The sequence below is a fragment of the Haliotis rufescens genome, unplaced genomic scaffold, assembly GCF_023055435.1.
Source record: "Haliotis rufescens isolate VD_foot unplaced genomic scaffold, xgHalRufe1.0.p SCAF_7, whole genome shotgun sequence".
Lineage (NCBI taxonomy): Eukaryota > Metazoa > Mollusca > Gastropoda > Lepetellida > Haliotidae > Haliotis > Haliotis rufescens.
In genome coordinates, this window is record NW_025964361.1 from 19,876,823 (window position 1) to 19,898,127 (window position 21,305).

Below are 21,305 nucleotides of genomic sequence, written 5' to 3' on the forward strand. Positions count from 1 at the left end.
TACCCCAGGCTATGCCACAGAAATATGACAGATTGCTAAGTATGCTCGAGAAAATTTACACATTTATGAGCAGGGTCAAGGTATGGATTTGATTCATTACTGGAAATATGGCTTTCGTGAGGAGAGTGTTAGAAAACAGACAAAACATTTGGAGAATAGGCCCACGTCTGTAGGCGACTCCCGCATAACTGTCCTCCCTTGGTCTATTCGAAGAGCGCCCTCAATGCGTTATTTAACGGTTAATTTCCTGATCCTCCTGGGTAGGGTAGTTGAGGTCTCTCTGACACTGAGTGTCTGGGTGAAGATGAGTGTCGTTACTGGACCTGTGGACAGGTCTGTTCGAGCTGGCAGACGCCTGTCATCTCTTAGTGAAGACGACAGAAGGCTTTCAACTGTGGACGAAGACAGTGTTGAGAGAGACTTGAAGCCACATACAAAGGGTAAGTTGTACTTTTACACTGGCTAACAGTACAATGTGACATTCTGTAAGGCGGGGGAAAAGGCTCATCTATGATTGGGGCACTCGTCTTGGTATGTCATGTATTTGTCTGTTAACCCGTCTGCAAATGTACCCATCTACGTAGGTCTATCTGTGAATCTATCAATACGTGTCTTTCAGTTTACCCACCCGTGTACACGTCTTCATCCGTGTACCCGTCTAAATGAATCAGTCACGACAGCTACCTGTCAGTACGTATATGTCAGTGTACCCATCTATTGTAAACCCATTGTGTACCCATCTAGAGTGTATATCAGCGTAACCATCTATATGTGTGTCAGCGTACCCATCTATACGTATGTGTCAGTGTACCCATCTATACGTATGTGTTAGTGTACCCATCTATAGTGTATGTCAGTGTACCCATCTATAGTGTATGTAAGTGTACCATCTAAATGTGTGTGTCAGCGTACCCATCTATTGTATATGTCAGTGTACCCATCTACACGTGTGTGTCAGTGTACCCATCTATACGTGTGTGTCAGGGTACCCACCTATACGTGTGTGTCACTGTACCCATCTATACGTGTGTGTCACTGTACCCATCAACGGAGTATGTCAGTGTATCCATCTATACGTGTGTGTCAGTGTACCCATCTATACGTGTGTGTCAGTGTACCCATCTATACGTGTGTGTCACTGTACCCATATATACGTGTATGTCAGTGTACACATCTGTAGTGTATGTCAGTGTGCCCATCTGTAGTGTATGTCAGTGTACTCATCTATAGTGTATGTCAGTGTACTATCAATATGTGTGTGACAGCGTACCAGCTATAGTGTATGTCAGTGTACCCATCTATTGTATATGTCAGTGTACCCACCTATAGTGTATATCAGCGTAACCATCTATATGTGTATGTCAGTGTACCCATCTACACGTGTGTGTCAGTGTACCAATCTACACGTGTGTGTCAGTGTACCCATCTACACGTGTGTGTCAGTGTACCAATCTACACGTGTGTGTAAGTGTACCCATCTACACGTGTGTGTCAGTGTACTCATCTACACGTGTGTGTCAGTGTGCCCATCTACACGTGTGTGTCAGTGTACCCATCTATAGTGTATGTAAGTGTACCATCTAAATGTGTGTGTCAGCGTACCCATCTATTGTATATGTCAGTGTACCCATCTATAGTGTATATCAGCGTAACCATCTATAGTGTATGTCAGTGTACTCATCTGTAGTGTATGTCAGTGTGCCCATCTATAGTGTATGTCAGTGTACACATCTGTAGTGTATGTCAGTGTACACATCTGTAGTGTATGTCAGTGTGCCCATCTGTAGTGTATGTCAGTTTACTCATCTATAGTGTGTGTCAGTGTGCCCATCTATAGTGTATGTCAGTGTACACATCTGTAGTGTATGTCAGTGTGCCCATCTGTAGTGTATGTCAGTGTACTCATCTGTAGTGTATGTCAGTGTGCCCATCTGTAGTGTATGTCAGTGTACTCATCTATAGTGTGTGTCAGTGTGCCCATCTTAAGTGTGTGTCAGTGTACACATCTATAGTGTATCTCAGTGTACTCATCTATAGTGTGTGTCAGTGTACCCATCTGTAGTGTATGTCAGTGTACTCATCTGTAGTGTATGTCAGTGTGCCCATCTAAAGTGTATGTCAGTGTACTCATCTATAGTGTATGTCAGTGTACACATCTATAGTGTATGTCAGTGTACACATCTATAGTGTATGTCAGTGTACACATCTATAGTGTGTGTCAGTGTGCCCATCTAAAGTGTATGTCAGTGATCCGAGTAGTACACTACTTACTGCAGTAAACAGTAAGCCAGATGCGCCACGGCGATCATGAGAAATGGAATTTGATGCTCGTGGTGTGTAAGAACCAGATTACTGCCCTCATGTCCGTCAGATACCATCTATCTTACAGCTATCTGACAGATCTGCTTATGTAGTAATCTCTATGTCAGTGTACTCACCTGTGTCTAACACTGTACACGTCTACCTGTGTCTAACACTGTACTCCTCTACCTGTGTCTATCACTGTGTTCGTCTACCTGTGTCTAACACTGTACACGTCTACCTGTCTCTAACACTGAACTCATCTACCTGTGCCTAAACACTGTACATGTCTACCTGTGTCGAACACTGTACTCGTCTACGTGTGTCGAACACTGTACTCGTCTACCTGTGTCGAACACTGTACTCCTCTATCTGTGTCTAACACTGTACACGTGTGCCTGTCTCTAACAGTGTACATGTCTACCTGTGTCGAACACTGTAGTCGTCTACCTGTGTCTAACACCGTACTCCTCTACCTGTCTCTAACACTGAACTCATCTACCTGTGTCTAAACACTGTACATGTCTACCTGTGTCGAACACTGTACTCGTCTACGTGTGTCGAACACTGTACTCGTCTACCTGTGTCTAACACTGTACTCCTCTATCTGTGTCTTACACTGTACACGTGTGCCTGTCTCTAACAGTGTACATGTCTACCTGTGTCTAACGCTGTATTCGTCTACCTGTGTCTAACACACTACTCGTCTACATGTGTCGAACACTGTACTCGTCTACATGTGTCTAACACTGTACAATATACCTGTCTCTAACACTGAACTCGTCTACATGTGTCGAAAACTGTACTCGTCTACCTGTGTCGAAAACTGTACTCGTCTACCTGTGTCTAACACTGTATTCGTCTACCTGTGTCTAACACTGTACTCCTCTACCTGTGTCTAACACTGTACTCCTCTACCTTTGTCTAACACTGTACTCCTCTACCTGTGTCTAACACTGTATTCGTCTACCTGTGTCTAATACTGTATTCGTCTACCTGTGTCTAACACTGTATTCGTCTACCTGTGTCTAACACTGTACTTGTCTACCTGTGTTTATCATTGCAACCGTCTATATGTGTATATCGCTGCAGCCGTCTATATGTGTCTATCGCTGCAGCCGTCTTTTGTGTCTATAGGTGTGCCCATCAACATGTCTACAACAGATTATTTGTATTTGTCAGTGTGTATATCCATATACCTGTCTACATGTAAATGTCACTGCATCTATGTGTACTGTTGTCGGTAGCGTCAAGCACAGGTGTTACGGGGAGACGTGAGTGCGTCCATTCAATGATCGCCGCACTGTACGGCTATTCACTAAATCCATATGTAGACGTCTCTAACATGCCTGTTACTTTTCGTTTTAGGGGTGATTTTGATTGTTTTAAGATATTCAAATAGTTATTAGTTTTTAGTTATTGTAAAGCACGATACGAGTACGTATTACAAAGACTAATCCGCTTCTTATGACGACTTGAATGCAGAATTTGTGATGACAGAGATACACTGTTTGTTTGTTTGTTTGTTTGTTTGTCCTCACCCACGGTGAGGTAACAAGGGCTGGTGTGTCTACTGTGCACAAAAATATATATCTGTGACAACACTTGATAGTCATCGACAATTCTAGAACCAAAGCCCATTATCTCATCCACCGACCACTGCCCATAACCTGCCACTCTCAGTTACCAACCACTTCCCATTACCCGCAACTCTCAGTTACCAACCACTGCCCGTTACCCGCTACTCTGTCACCAACCACTGCCCGTTACCCACCACTCTCAGTTACCAACCACTGCCCGTTACCCACCACTCTCAGTTACCAACCACTTCCCATTACCCGCAACTCTCAGTTACCAACCACTGCCCGTTACCCGCCACTATCAGTTACCAACCACTGCCCGTTACCCACCACTCTCAGTTACCAACCACTGCCCGTTACCCACCACTATCAGTTACCAACCACTGCCCGTTACCCGCCACTCTCGGTTACCAACCACTGCCCGTTACCCGCCACTCTCAGTTACCAACCACTTCCCATTACCCGCCACTCTCAGTTACCAACCACTGCCCGTTACCCGCCACTCTCAGTTACCAACCACTGCCCGTTACCTACCACTCTCAGTTACCAACCACTGCCCGTTACCCGCCGCTCTTAGTTACCAACCACTGCCCATTACCCGCCACTCTCAGTTACCAACCACTGCCCGTTACACGCCGCTCTTAGTTACCAACCACTGCCCGTTACCCGCCACTCTCAGTTACCAACCACTGCTCGTTACCCGCCGCTCTCAGTTACCAACCACTGCCCGTTACCCGCCACTCTCAGTTACCAACCACTGCCCGTTACCCGCCACTCTTAGTTACCAACCACTGCCCGTTACCCGCCACTCTCAGTTACCAACCACTGCCCGTTACCCGCCATCTTTAAGAATACATGAAGTTGGAGTCATGTGCATGTCGAAATGTGAATATACCCAAATTCAAATACGTCCAAGACTGAATGTGCTGTGCGGAAATACGATACTTTTGACTTCCTTGTACCTCGTCAACTACTATTTTCATGTCTAAAAAGCCCTTTGTGTCGTTTTACATAGGTAATCTACTGCTTGGTAACGTGGGAACTGTGTTGACGGAAGTGTATATGATTGAGTGGGTTTAAAATCATTGGTACTCTTTGCAACACGTGATGATAATATTCACAGCAAGCGATAAAGTATTAATACTTGTACAGTATTAATTGTGACATGTCTATTTCATCACCCCCTGTGTTTTTCAACGGAAGGTGCGTCGATACCTATATTTACCTTCCTATACGTGCACTATAAGTGTTGCTTGCTTTCAGAAGCATGTCCAGTGACCCGTGCCCATTCTATATTAAACCTACTGGTGGAATGTGCCCACACCCTGTTAGCTGACAAGTCAATGTTATCAAATGGCGTGTTTCGAGTGATTTCATGTCCTGCTTCACCTGCCATGTTTCTTTTGTGCATGAACGTTTTCGCCATACCCTGAATATCCGCATGGGCAAGCACAACAGTATCCACAAGAGAGGACCTAGTCGTGCGGTTTCCATAACGTTATTAACATGTCCCTGGACCAGGTGTTTTGATTACTGATTGACAGACAAAGTCGTCAAAGTCGCCGCTTTTCGCTGTGCAGAGTTGCGTTCCTCGGGCACGCCAGAAACCTATGATTGTGGGTTCGATTCCTGGTTCGCTGTGATTATGTTTGAGGTTTGTCAGAACCATACCCGAGGTAAACGCCTCAGACCTCCATAACTTCAGGCTTTCCTCCACATGAAGCTGACACGCCGTGTGTAACTGGAATACTGTTCAAAGCGGCGTTAAACTCAACTCACTCACTCAGACTTCCTGCATGTGTTTTTGCACTAAGTAAACAGCTCGATGTCCATAGTAATTCATTTGACACACCACGAACACATTGACGTGGGTAATAATCTGATTATTACAAAACTATCTTATTGATGACCGATGTGTTAGCTTCATTCAATGTTATATTGCGATTTTGATATGTTAGTTTAAGCATAAAACTGGCGACAGTATTTAGGGGGCATGTCTACTTCCATTTCTTGACTGAAGGTAACCACCTTATTCAAATACAGATGTGGTTGAGAGTATACGTTATATATGGGTAGTAAGTGTTTGGGTGAGTTGAGGTACTCCTACTTGGGCATGCATTCGCCAGATAAACAAACCTCGGCATGCAAGCTTTATGTCAAAGTCCCGGACGCAACATGTGCAGTTTAGATCAATAAACATCTCGATAAGAGTCGGTAAAACTCTTTCCTCTCTATTGGTATCAAGTTTTAGATGATATAAGATGTGTTTAATGTTCACTTCATGAGCTGTGGAATATTGTCTGTTATCAAATAAATTCCAGGAACGAATCGTCTACAAATTAAACTGGATATATTATAGTACAATAATAAATTATTAATGTGTTTGGGAACGTGTTCCATTCAGAGACCAGTCATCATGCTCTTGCGTAGGCAGTGTATGTTGGAAATCTTAAGTGGACACTTGACTCTCTATATTCCTGCTGCGATCCATTTGCAAATAACATTCGGCACACAACGTCCTATGCTAGTGAGCGTTTCCTGGCTGATACAACTCAGACAGGCACTTCATGTTATGTACTTCACTGAACCAAACTTTGCAAAATTAAGCATAAGTAGTAGTAGTAGTAGTAGTAGTAGTAGTAGTAGTAGTAGTAGCAGTAGTAGTAGTAGTAGTAGTAGTAGTAGTAGTAAAACTTTAAAATAGAGTTGCCATGGGTTTACTTCGAAGTCGAGTAGTGTGATTTCAATGCATGATTCATCACAGGTACAAAGACTTTGTCCTGATTACCCATGATGACCCTGAAATTGTGCATCCCCGTCATTGCGTGCTTACAAATAAGCGGCTGCGTGCAGTTGGAATGCGTGGACCCTTGTTGCTAGGTGTAACTCCATACAGTCACGGTGGGGTCAGTACCAACACACTAGCAACATCAGGGACCGACCACGTTCTGGACGTCCACGGATAACGTCAGCATAATCATATCCGGGTTCACCTGCGGAATCGGTTTCAGACTCAGGCCTGCCTATGAAACCTGACTGACTGCAACAAAAAATTGTCACATGTCCACAATACACAGCGATTCGGCAGCAGAAAACAATGAAAGCGTAACAAAATCTAAGAAACAGCATAATAAATCTGAGAGCACGCTGTCGAAAACATGGAAACGGCAGCACTAAAACACACAGACCGCAACTGTCTACCGTAGGCATGCGCAGAACAAGAGGGGAAGTTGACCGTCATGTCACGAGGATCAACAACGAGTAAATTTACATCTCACGGCGCTAATATAATGATACACATCTAGAATATTCTATTGGCGCTGTAAGATGTATTAAATGCCAATTCGCTAGGCCTGCCGTTTCACCAGAACTATCGCTCATCGAACATGTGTAGTATGAAATGAAACGTCGTTTACGCCGATCTTGTGTCTTCAATGTGGCGCAGCTGTTAACTCTGTGTCACTGCAAATGGTAGACATACCCGATACTGATTTGTGACCTGACAATCGACCCTACGCTACTTTCAGGCTGAGATGAATGTACACAGGATATGTGTTGAATTCATGCTTTATGGACATCAATGTATCGCTATGTTGCCAAATCGTCCTTTGTTTGTGTTTATTATTTCCCATGATAGTCAATGATGCACAGAAACGTTTCCCTGCTCATTTAGAAACGAAACATAGCTGATACATGTATGCATGTATGTTATAGTTACATTGTGTAGTTGACCAGTATACAGGCATAAGGAGGACGCTGCAGTTAGTAGCTTCAGTACATTGCTGTATGTGTGTTTGGTACTTGAATACTGCTAGATGTCCTGCGTGAGGCACATTCAGTATGTAGCCTGTTCCATGCTATAAGCACTGGTTTCATCGCCCTTCTACCCGTGACACAGAGGCAAAGTAGGCAAGCTACTCAGGCCAGCACGTGACGGCTGATGCAGTGTGCCATTGCAGATGCAGGGGACTCAGTACACAGGCTTTTGAAGTATTCCATGGATGCTTTCATTTCGACTTTAACCTTTATTCAACTGTGTTATGGGTGACATGCATTGTTCGTGTCACGAATAAAGAGATAAACATGTGAATAACAATTTATTATCTTCACATACCACGTGACATATTCCCCTGACGTATCTTCCTCTATGTCGCGAGGTATGCCCGGCCTCTATCAACAATGGGTATCCTTGTGAGCATGTTCGTCGCTCTTTGTGTTGTTATTGATTCGAATTTTTAACTTACTATCTTCCCAGCCACTTTTGTGAAAACGAGCATATATGGAAGCTCTTTACACTGTCGCATGTAGCAGTTATAGGAAATATGTCAGATGTTGAGATCTGAAACTGATGAGGGGAACTATACTGGTATAATCGTGAGGAGTTGACTGATGAGTTGTTCGCCCCAGTGTGCTGTTTTCTTCAAATTGACAGTACCTTGGACAACTTGACATGTTTGTACTAACAACTGCTGGAGGCATGTTATTTTCCAGTACTAAGATTGTGGATGGTGGACATAAATAAATTTTGATGTACACTGACGAACAAGAGAAACGTTACCAAACTGAAATTTGGACACGCTGGGTTTGAAAAAAAACACAGCTCCTAATTTTGCTTGCCTTCATTTGCTTGAAAAAAATAACTCAGCCTCAATAATAAGTCACGACCGCAATATGGCCTTTCTTATCAATACAGAGTATTTCGTGAGCAAAGCCAAAATCTTTGACAGAGACATCCCCATGCGAGACAATGTGTTTATGAATAATCATTCAAATCTTCCATTCCAAAAGGCCATATCTGGCAAGCCACTGAATGCACCGCTTACCCTTTCTTGGACAAAAAATACTAACAACATAAATGTATACTTAAATAAAAATAGTTTATTGCAGTAACCTAACCCGACGAGCAAAGAAATCCGTTATCAACCAACTTTGTTTGTTCCTAAAAACAGAACAGGACCAATGTCAAGCTAGATTCTTGTATTATCCAAGGACATGACTTATCAACATCATTACAAGTTATGCCCTTGCAATCAAGTTGGCCTATTGTGTACCATATTGTAGTTTATGATGCATCAATTGTGAGGTTGAAGGGTTTGTTTTGGGCAGGATATGCAAGGATGGGGTCTTCTTTAAAGGCTTGCTTTAGATTTTCGATTGCCTGTTGGCAATTGTTGGGCCATTCGAAAGACGCATCCTTTTCAGAAGGCTGTATAGATGGGAGGCGATGCCAGAAAAGTTTGCTACAAATTTGCGGTATAGGAGGCCAAACCTGAGGAATGACGAAATGAGGTAATTAAAATGTGAATCTATTCAAAATCATCATTGGGTGTAATGAAGGCCGACCTGTGTTTTGTATCTGGATAGAGTGGCATTTGCCAAACGCCACAAGCAGAATCAAGGACACACAAAAAATTGACATGACTGTCGCCTATATGGCATCAACGACATCTTCCACACTTGGTAGAGGGGAAAATACAGGCTAGGTAACCTTTCTGGAACATTCTTTCCTAATGGCTGCGTTTTGTTAATAAAAAAATAAAAAAGGGAGTCTAATGGGTCAGTAGTTGCCTGTTTCTATTTTGTGATGATGTAAGTGAGTGTGTCAAAAACTGATCTGTGTGATTGGAGAAATGCATTGTAACCATTTCTAAAAAGCCTTTGAGGACAAAAGCTCCACGACGTTCAGGGCCTTTGCTGTAGTGCAAACCACTTCAATAGGTTTCTTTAGAACTTCATTTATCCAAAATATCTATATTTTGATAATATGTTTCCAAAGTGCACAGAAATCTTCTTTTTGTGTTTTATGTATACAGCAAACATTAAGCGTATCCCCTCTGAGCATAGGACCCATCCGGGCAGGATACTTAAAGGGGCACTGATCTAACGCATTTCCCCGGACTGGTTGTTGCCTTTGTTATTGTTTTTCCCCCGTGAGTACCCGGATGATACGCAACGCAACTGAGCGTGACCAGAGACTGGGCTACCGTCTGCAAGGACAGCTAAATTAACTTGGAGGCTGGAGGCAATATTTGTTTTACGCATTTTTGCATAAACACTGATTGGTTAACTGTGATCTATAAAAATTTCGACAAAGGGCGCATGTTAATTAATTTCTCCAGCCTAAACAAACAGACAAAAAGAACGACGGAGCTCATCGGATGTCGTCATTTGGAAATACCCGAGATGGTTATAGTTTAATACTAACAAAAGTATCCTTGCAGTGAAAGCATTTTCGGATTTCCGATTGCGTCGATTATACGATTACTACTCCCTTGTTGTCATCAGAGACCATCCACGTTTTCTCGTATAACCCTACACTTGTGTATTTGTCGTCATTCACTTGATGCTCAGTTAATGAATTTATTACAGGTACAATTAGTGGCAGCACCACTTAGATTACCTGACAAAGGTTCCCATTTGGCATTTATTGTGTCTGGGGTAATTATTCAATCTAAATCCAGGTTTGAAGTGAGATGAAATGTGTGTTATGTAATATGCACGTGGCATCCCAGCAAGAGATGAATGATCAGTTGATTTACTTCTTTTTTTTGTAAATCAACGGATCGTTCCTAGCCATCAAAGGATTAACAGAAAATACGTTGATTGATTAATCACTGTTTTCTTGCACAGTGGATATGTCAAAAGTGAGTGTTTACATGTCTAGGTTTACTAAAACAAAGGGAATACACTCACATCATGGCGTGAAGTGCCGATGTAAAAACAACATACTTTGTTCAAAGGGTTAACTGATAATACGTTGATTGATTGCTCATTGTTATCTATCACTCAATGGATTTTTTAGGAACCGTGGACGTTATGAAAATAGTTGTCACGTGGGCTTTCTCAGCCGACCCTTGAGACTTGACACCTATGTGAAACACCTGAAACAATCTAAGTGATCAGTTGAGAAACGAACACGAAACGATATATATCTTTTAAAATATTTGATTGTTACAGAGACACGTGACATCGAATAAGTTTCTTTGTACAGCTGCAGACGAGTAGGATATTGTTCCTTTGTGTGCATGGATATTCACGGATACATTCCTCGAACAAGGAAGCTGCCTAAAATTTATACACATAAATTTGGTAGGTTGTAATTATGGTATTTGCATTTTGTTTTCATTCATTTGAACCGATTAGTTCTTGTTCCTCTACATCTTGGTTGGGAAATTCTTCAATGCGCGATAGACGTTGTTTTCACAAGTATCCTTTGTAAGCGTGTATATATTACCGTCAATTTGTAAAATCTGATTCTCTCAGGCAATTTATAAAATGTGTAAATATTTCAGGCATTTTGACTGAAAAATCTGTCCAGATTGACTAAAATTGATTAAGACGATCCAACGGTCCTAAAAACACCACAACAGATTATTATGTAGGATGAGAAGCCAAACAACATAGACATGTACTTTTCAACGTAACATTTTCAGTCTCTTGGTGATGACATTAAACATCAAAATGTTTGGAATTCGTTATCATAATAATACAGATGGAAATGTTTTTCAGTCACTTTGTAAAATAACTGAATATTTAGACGTTTAATAAATTTGTTACACATTTTGACAGTAAAAAAATATACACACTATAAAAAAGCAATGCTCAGGTGAAATATTTACTTTGTGTTGCAAGTCGAAATAGTGTAAACAAAAATCGCAAAATTACCAAGCAAGTGACTTATCAAAACTTCGTCACCATTACCGATGCTACCCACAAAGATACCTACATTTCCTTATTATCTCGAAAACTGTATTTAATTTTGTTGATCAATGTGACCATACGCCCTTATTAATACCCATTGATTAATGCGCTTACGAATAGCGCAGCAGAGGTCGCGAACAAGTCTAGATTTCAGCTATACATCCGGGTATTCACTGGGAAAAAACAATAACAAAGGCAACAACCAGTCCCGGGGAATTGCGTTAGATCAGTGCCCTTTTAATTAACTCCTCCTGACGTCGGCGGATCTTACGTATGGTCTTTTATTATATAAAAATGCTTTATTACACTGCTAATTTCATTGTTCTGTTTTAAAATCACCTACATCTGTACAGTTATTATATTTTAGTGAACAGTGAGAAAGTTTTAACATTCTTTCCATATGTTTAATTTGAAATGTGCTTTTAGAAAGCTGCACACGTAGCCTCCATCGGAGTTATTTATGTACACCTTATTTCAAACACTATGAAATTGTAGACATCAAATTTTCCACCCCTTAGATAGCTTGAAATAACACAATGTTTGGTAGTGTGAACAGCAGCTCAACTTACTGTTACCTCATGGTCATAATGGACTACTCCAATTAATGAAAATTAAAGCCGGGGCTGAAGAAAAAGAAAAAAGGTTATGTGTTTTGAAGGATTCTATTGGTATTTTTACCATGTGCTTGATGCATATTTATAAAAAGACATTAATCCATAAATACAACGTACAAGAAGCACAAAGTTTGTGATCAAGACAGTCACATGTAACAAGCTATTATTTAAAAGTGTACATATCTGAACACATAATCCAAGCATATTCACACATGAAGAAAGACTAAGATTAAGTTGTCGCCTGAAGTAGGTTGTTTCTTGAGAAAGGGAATTACATAATCTGGGATCATAGGTAACAAACTATCACTTACAAGTGCACACATCTGCACATAAACTGTGATCACAGTCCACCGCTCTGAATAGAGCGTTCTTATTAGGACTGTTCCATTACAGCTGTTGGTCTTGTCATTAATCCCCCACCTCACTGTCTGAGACCTGGGTGTCTAACTAATGGGTGTTTAACTAATGAGATATAACCGACCAAACTCAACAACAGATTCATCAACACAAAATACATAGCTGAAGATCTCTTCATCATCTCAGAGTTACAAGGCCTTAATAAGACTTTCAAAATGGTTATGGTACACGGGTGGACGACATTTTCCAAATTTGATGCGTCAGTGACCTAAATTATGTCTGATTTAATTCCCTATTTTGAATTGTACCATATTGCCTGTGAACAATTGACCTCCCTTTTGCTGTGTTTGTGGCAGGTGCCACCGGTGGGACAGGATACCTTTAGCGAACACCCGGTATCATCACTATTGATAATGATTCATATGCTTATGATTATGTAGTGGAAATCGTACTAAGGACTATGCTTTTAGCAGAGATTTCTTATGATTAAGGAAATGAAGAGGCACGTGTTATAGAATAAGCGTGAAGTATTTCGAGTTGCTAGCTTAGTGGAATAGTATTGTCATAAGACTGCATTACCTTGTACTGGGGGAATCTGTTTTGTTGTCTGAGAAGCTTTGTCTACGTGTTCATTATCCAAGAATATTACACGTTCAGCTCTACTAATGGTTCAAAAACCAAACTGAAGTTCGTCAGGGAAACGTCCGTTGTTAATAACAATGTGTATATTCAGTTCATAAATATTTATTCAAATATTATCCCCCGCGATCAACGCCCAATTAATTCCTCAATAGTTACTCTTAACATTCACCTTTATCATTATCTGTGGGAGAGAGTATTTCCTATTATAGAAAAAAGTATTTTCTTTTCATCCTGAATCCTACGATTTTTACAAATTTCAAGATGATATTTCATATTATTTTCCTCAGAGTTATAATGTTGTTATTGAGACATGGTCTGGTCTTGGGATTTCACATTGTCTCTTTGGAAACTGTAGGGAAAACTAGGCGCACGTGGTTTCGGATAACTGAAGTTCACATACTTCGTCCTACTGTGCATCTGTACATCTGTGCCAGGCAGCTGCACTTGTCGGCCTGGGTGCCTAGTGGGTACCAAAGGTTGCATCTGTTCATAATAAATCTTAATTATAAACACCCAATTTAGATTCCAGATGTTGTATTCTAATAAATCTGGTTATCACAGCTCATTGCTTCATTAACAGTTACGGGCGTTTCCATGACGCGTTTTCGTAAATGAAAACGTCTTGATAGATATCATGATACAATGTGCCTGTACTCCGCGTGGACATAAAGCGCCGTCTCTCAGCATGTTCAGCGTTGTTCCGCCTTCCACCCACAGGTAACAGAAGTGGCAGTGCATAATGACGGCCTTCTTACTAATTACATGCCAGACAGTGAACAACTCGTCGACTTTGTTGAAAGATCAAAATGTGAATCTTATTTATTCACAAGAATTGAACGGGACTTGGATACACGTTCTTCACACTTAGATTGCCCTCTCCCTGGTATTTACACATTTGTAAATTATATATATATAACGCTGTAGAAGCAATATATAATGTTTGATAGGAAGAGAGGGGGACAAGGGTTGTTTGAAGGAGGGCATAAATGCACTGGATGAACAGTTCTTTAGTCCTTTAGTGATGCAATGTAGTGTTGCACTGCATTAAACACAGCTTCAGTATCTGTAACAACGTGATCTGCATTGCTGTACGACACTACGTTTATATCAACAGGTATGTCACGAACAATATCTCATTAAGGTGTTAAACATAATTTCACGTTGCTGACTAAATTATGTACATTCCATGAGATAATGATTTGAACACGCTCAGTTTGGGTGTTCTGTTGTACCATTTCTATATAAATCATAATTCATTTGCCTGCAGATGTATCTCAGTCTTGTATGAAATATATAATAGTTCCTTTTTCCATATGCGAAGTACAACAGTGATGTGAGGTGGTGCTTTTGTATTGAATATTTAAAACGTGAAATCGTACAATTCCCAACGTATCGTGTTGTTGGTTAAGGGTTGTTATGTTATGTTATTCAATTCATCCTGCATTTGCCGGTAAACAGTTATGAGAGCATAATACGTGGATATATAGTTCAGTTGGTACAACCTTTCAAGCCTCAAGTAACTAAATGCGAGTTTTCTCTTCTGCTTCATTTGGTCAGAGTTTACTTGTAAAGTGCCTTCATGACGATTATATTATATATGTGTGGCGTTGTCACTCAACACAACTATATCTTTGCAAATCATTAGCGGAAACGAACATTTTAAATACCATTGTTATTCTGGTTTCGTGTTGCGCTTATTACAGTAATGCTCTCTTAAGCAAACTACCTGAGGCTACCTGAAACCAACTGACTATTCATTGAGTTGAATCGAAGGTGAACTGTCAAAATATTAACAGTTAATGTAACATTTTCTTTACGGAATTTTGAGGACATGTTATCACGTGATTCTAGTAAGAATGTACTATTTTACTAAAATATCTTCCAAAATAATTTATAAATCGGAACATACAGCCAACTAACTGTGCACGATAACATGACGCATACCCTCCTGCAAATACCTACATATGGTATATAATCAGCCTCTCTCTTCCATTGAAATACATGTAACATGTGCGAAAAGAGAATCTAATGGCTCGTGAATGCATCATGTCACGTGAAACAGTATGTGTGTTGATGTACCCATCATGTCACGTGAAACAGTATGTGTGTTGATGTACCATCATGTCACGTGAAACAGTATGTGTGTTGATGTACCCATCATGTCACGTGAAACAGTATGTGTGTTGATGTACCATCATGTCACGTGAAACAGTATGTGTGTTCATTTACCCATCATGTCACGTGAAACAGTATGTGCGTTCATGTACCATCATGTCACGTGAAACAGTATGTGTGTTGATGTACCATCATGTCACGTGAAACAGTATGTGTGTTGATGTACCCATCATGTCACGTGAAACAGTATGTGTGTTGATGTACCATCATGTCACGTGAAACAGTATGTGTGTTCATTTACCCATCATGTCACGTGAAACAGTATGTGCGTTCATGTACCATCATGTCACGTGAAACAGTATGTGTGTTGATGTACCATCATGTCACGTGAAACAGTATGTGTGTTGATGCACGTGAAACAGTATGTGTGTTCTTGTACCCATCATGTCACGTGAAACGGTATGTGTGTTGATGCACGTGAAACAGTATGTGTGTTCTTGTACCCATCATGTCACGTGAAACAGAATGTGTGTTGATGCACGTGAAACAGTATGTGTGTTCTTGTACCCATCATGTCACGTGAAACAGTATGTGTGTTGATGTACCATCATGTCACGTGAAACAGTATGTGTGTTCATGTACCATCATGTCACGTGAAACAGTATGTGTATAAATGCACGTGAAACAGTAAGTGTGTTGATGTACCCATCATGTCACGTGAAACAGTATATGTGTTCATGTACCATCATGTCACGTGAAACAGTATGTGTGTTGATGTTACTATCATGTCACGTGAAACAGTATGTGTGTTGATGTTACTATCATGTCACGTGAAACAGTATGTGTGTTGATGTACCATCATGTCACGTGAAACAGTATGTGTGTTGATGTTACTATCATGTCACGTGAAACAGTATGTGTGTTGATGTACCATCATGTCACGTGAAACAGTATGTGTGTCGATGTACGTGACAGCATGTTTGTTGATGTACCCAAATGTGAAACAAGCTATGTGGTAATGCTCCCAACCCACTGCAACCCCCAATCAGTATGTGCATCAATAAACCCATCTGATAATGTGGAACAGTTTATGTATAAATGAACCTACCAGTTAATGTGAAACATTACTTGCGCTAAAAAAAAGAAAAAAAAGAGAGAAATAATCTACGTGTTAATGAACCACCAGGTTACGTAAAACAGTCTATGTTTTAATGAAAGCATCATGTCACGTGAAACAGTATGTCTGTCAATAAACCTACCAAGTAATGTGAAACAGAATGTGTGTCAATGAACGCATCATGTCATATGTGGAACGTTATGCGGGTTGGTCGCGTGAAACTATGAAAGTGTCCTGGCTTATTTCTTGAGTACATTAAGATATGGCCTGGTACTTACTGAAATCTACCCTGTATTCTTTTATGTTGACTCGTTTTTCATTACCTAAATTCAAAACAGAAAGTTGGGCTTATTATATTTTGTATTATCTTTTGCATTTTGGTATGCATTTATTCATATAAGCTCGATCATTAATCGGATTTCCTTATTGTTGCGAGATGAGTCCCGATGTCTTTCAATACCAACTCCCGGTCTGTGTCCGCCGGGCGTCATTTGTTGTGCAGTCAGGGTACATACACAAAGAGTTTTCACTTTATTCATATTTTAGTAACATTTTTATAACGGATATAGTTTTCACATTGTTTTGGTTCGAAAATGAATTGAACCACACATTTCAACACAACAATAGGAAACTCATAAAACTGGAATTAAGCACGTAAAACTTGTGAGATGTCTGGCAGGTCATGTTAATCGCGACGGTGTCTGTTAAAGGATTTAGACTGGGTCACACGTTAGTAATTTTTTTAGGAAATTACGAATAGCGAAACTACTATATACACGTTGCAGTTATAAATCAAGAGCATAATAAAGACCTCTTGTTCGTAAATATGTATGCTACGTTATACAGAAGTCCCTGTTACGATATCTGTACAGGTAAAATTCACGTAGCGCTATTCGGCAGGTAAATGTCCCAGAAACGTTATCTGTTCAGGTAAATGTCCTTGCAACGTTATCTGTCCAGGTAAATGTCCCTGTAAAGCTATCAGAACAGGTAAATGTCCCTTTAACATTATCTGTCCAGGTAAATGTCCCTTTAACGTTATCTGTCCAGGTAAATGTCCCTGTAACGTTATCTGTCCAGGTAAATGTCCTCGAACGATTTCTGTACAGGTCAATGTCCATGTGCTGTTTTCTGTCCAGGTAAATGGCCCTGTAACGTTATCTGTCCAGGTAAATGTCCCTGTAACGTTATCTGTCCAGGTAAATGTCCCTGTAACGTTATCTGTCCAGGTAAATGTTCTTGTAACGTTATCTGTCCAGGTAAACGTCCCTGCAACGTTATCTGTCCAGGTAAATGTCCCTGCAATGATACATATCCACGCATGTTACCTGTTTTAAGCAAATGCATCTCTTCTGTTACCTATCCAGGTAAACATCTCTGTAGTGTATTCTGTTTAGCGACAGAAGCGGGTCACACGCATACATTTTTCATTAGAGATAATATTGTGCATATTTTCGCCTTTCTAATGACAATGTATTTCTGTTCATCCAACATTATAGCTTCAATGTACTTATCACTGATAATGAAAATTCTTATATATAAGGAAAGTATACCAATAACAGTTATCTGACAGTAAACAAGATATGGGTATACTCGCGCGTGAGTGTGTGTGCGCGCGCTCTAAAGTCGTCGATAACTTGACAGCCGTTGACAGGCTTGTCCAAAAGAGGGAATATAATAGTTGTTGGTATGGAAATTATCAGCCAGCAGAGAAAAGATAACTGTCTAGCATGTGGTTCATATTGCAAACCCATCTCTTTATTGCAACAATATTCAACGGCCGAGGTTCCAACCCACCGCACAATCTTTCAGTGACAGTGTGATCCTTATGTACTTCAATACAGCATTCACATACTCTATGAGTCGGATTATAGGTGAACTGTGAGGATCAAGTACATGTTTTGCATTATTTATCGATTTGAAGCCAAGGACCATTCGAGACTTGGGAGTATAGGAAGCCGCCCTTTGCATATAAAACAGCGTGGCATGTATTGTGAACTCTAACACTACATATAGAATTATCTGTGTGGTTAGGTGTCGGCTGAGTGAAACCGTGCTGGTTGGTGAATGTCGGTTGAGTGAGACAGTGTTGGTTGGTAGTGTCGGTTGAGTGAGACAGTGTTGGTTGGTAGTGTCGGTTGAGTGAGACAGTGTTGGTTGGTAGTGTCGGTTGAGTGAGACAGTGTTGGATGTTAGTGTCGGTTGAGTGAGACAGTGTTGGTTCGAAGTGTCGGTTGAGTGAGACAGTGTTGGTTTGAAGTGTCGATTTTGTGAGACAGTGTTTGTTTTGAAGTGTCGGTTGTTTGAGAAAGCGTTGGTTGGTGAATGTCGGTTGAGTGAGACAGTGTTGGTTGGTAGTGTCGGTTGAGTGAGACAGTGTTGGTTCGAAGTGTTGGTTGAGTGAGACAGTGTTGGTTTGAAGTGTCGGTTGTGTGAGACAGTGTTGGTTTGAATTGTCGGTTGAGTGAGACAGTGTTGGTTGGTAGTGTCGGTTGAGTGAGACAGTGTTGGTTCGAAGTGTTGGTTGAGTGAGACAGTGTTGGTTTGATGTGTCGGTTGTGTGAGACAGTGTTGGTTTGAAGTGTTTGTTGAGTGAGACAGTGTTAGTTGGTGAATGTCGGATGAGTGAGACAGTTTTGGTAGGTGAATGTCGGTTTTGTGAGACAGTGTTGGTTTGAAGTGTCGGTTGTGTGAGATAGCGTTGGTTGGTGAATGTCGGTTGTGTGAGACACTGTTGTTTAGGGAATGACGGTTGTGTGAGACAGTGTTGGTTGGTGAATGTCGGTTGTGTGAGACAGTGTTGGTTTGAAGTGTCGGTTGTGTGAGATAGCGTTGGTTGGTGAATGTCGGTTGTGTGAGACACTGTTGTTTAGGGAATGACGGTTGTGTGAGACAGTGTTGGTTGGTGAATGTCGGTTGTGTGAGACAGTGTTGGTTTGAAGTGTCGGTTGTGTGAGACAGTGTTGGTTGGTAGTGTCGGTTGAGTGAGACAGTGTTGGTTGGTAGTGTCGGCTGTGTGAGAGAGTGTTGGTTTGAAGTGTCGGTTGTGTGAGACAGTGTTGGTTGGTGAATGTCGGTTGAGTGAGACAGTGTTGGTTGGTAGTGTCGTTTGTGTGAGACAGTGTTGGTTGGTGAATGTCGGTTGAGTGACACAGTGTTGGTTTAAAGTGTCGGTTGCGTGAGAAAGTGTTGGTTGTTAAATGTCGATTGTGTGAGACAGTGTTGGTTGGTGAATGTCGGTTGAGTGAGACAGTGTTGGTGGGTAGTGTTTGTTGTGTGAGACAGTGTTGGTTTGAAGTGTCGGCTCTGTGAAACAGTGTTGGTTTGAAGTGTCGGTTGTGTGAGACAGTGTTGGTTGGTAGTGTCGGTTGAGTGAGACAGTGTTGGTTGGTAGTGTCGGCTGTGTGAAAGAGTGTTGGTTTGAAGTGTCGGTTGTGTGAGACAGAGTTGGTTTGAAGTGTCGGTTGAGTGAGACAGTGTTGGTTTGACGTCTCGGCTGTGTGAGACAGTGCTGGTTGGTGAATGTCGGTTGAGTGAGACAGTGTAGGTTTGAAGTGTCGGTTGAGTGAGAAAGTGTTGGTTTGAAGTGTCGGCTGTGTGAGACAGTGTTGGTTTGAAGTGTCGGCTGTGTGAGACAGTGTTGGTTTGAAGTGTCGGCAGTGTGAGACAGTGTTGGTTGGTAGTGTCGGTTGAGTGAGACAGTGTTGGTTGGTAGTTTCGGTTGAGTGAGACAGTGTTGGTTGGTAGTGTCGGTTGACTGAGACAGTGTTGGTTTGAAGTGTTTGTTTTGTGAGACAGTGTTGGTTGGTAGTGTCGGTTGAGTGAGACAGTGTTGGTTGGTAGTGTCGGCTGTGTGAGACAGTGTTGGTTTGAAGTGTCGGTTGAGTGAGACAGTGTTGGTTGGTAGTGTCGGTTGTGTGAGACAGTGTTGGTTTGAAGTGTCGGCTGTGTGAGACAGTGTTGGTTTGAAGTATTTTTGTGTGAGACAGTGTTGGTTCGAAGTGTCGGTTGAGTGAGACAGTGTGGGTTTGAAGTTTCGGTTGTGTGAGACCGTGTTGGTTGATAGTGTCGGTTGAGTGAGACAGTGTTGGTTGGTAGTGTCGGCAGTGTGAGACAGTGTTGGTTGGTAGTGTTGGTTGAGTGAGACAGTGTTGGTCTGAAGTGTCGGCTGTGTGAGACAGTGTTGGTTTGAAGTGTTTGTTGTGTGATACAGTGTTGGTTGGTAGTGTCGGTAAAGTGAGACAGTGTTGGTCTGAAGTGTCGGCTGTGTGAGACAGTGTTGGTTTGAAGTGTCGGTTGAGTGAGACAGTGTTGGTTTGAAGTGTCGGTTGAGTGAGAAAGTGTTGGTTTGAAGTGTCGGCTGTGTGAGACAGTGTTGGTTTGAAGTGTCGGTTGAGTGGGACAGTGTTGGTTTGAAGTGTTTGTTGTGTGAGAAAGTGTTGGTTTGAAGTGTCGGTTGAGTGAGACAGTGTTGGTTGGTAGTGTCGGTTGAGTGAGACAGTGTTGGTTTGGAGTGTCGGTTGTGTAAGTCAGTGTTGGTTGGTAGTGTCGGTTGAGTGAAACAGTGTTGGTTGGTAGTGTTGGTTGAGTGAGACAGTGTTGGTTTGAAGTGTCGGCTGTGTGAGACAGTGTTGGTTTGAAGTGTCGGTTAGGTGAGACAGTGTTGATTTGAAGTGTCGGCTGTGTGAGACAGTGTTGGTTGGTAGTGTCGGTTGAGTGAGACAGTGTTGGTTTGAAGTGTCGGCTGTGTGAGACAGTGTTGGTTTGAAGTGTTTGTTGTGTGAGACAGTGTTGGTTTGAATTGTCGGTTGAGTGAGACAGTATTGGTTTGAAGTGTCGGCTGTGTGAGACAGTGTTGGTTGGTAGTGTCGGTTGAGT

General features: G+C 41.5%; 1 protein-coding gene across 1 annotated transcript in view; it reads left to right on the forward strand.

The window, feature by feature from the left end:
- Positions 1-212: 212 nt before the first annotated feature.
- The window catches only part of LOC124139810, a 50,784-nt gene continuing 29,691 nt past the window's right edge, over positions 213-21,305 (forward strand). The window contains exon 1 of the mRNA XM_046507143.2: positions 213-440. Coding sequence (XP_046363099.1) covers positions 224-440 — 217 coding nt within the window. The 5' untranslated portion in view covers positions 213-223. The remainder of the gene's footprint in view (positions 441-21,305) is intronic.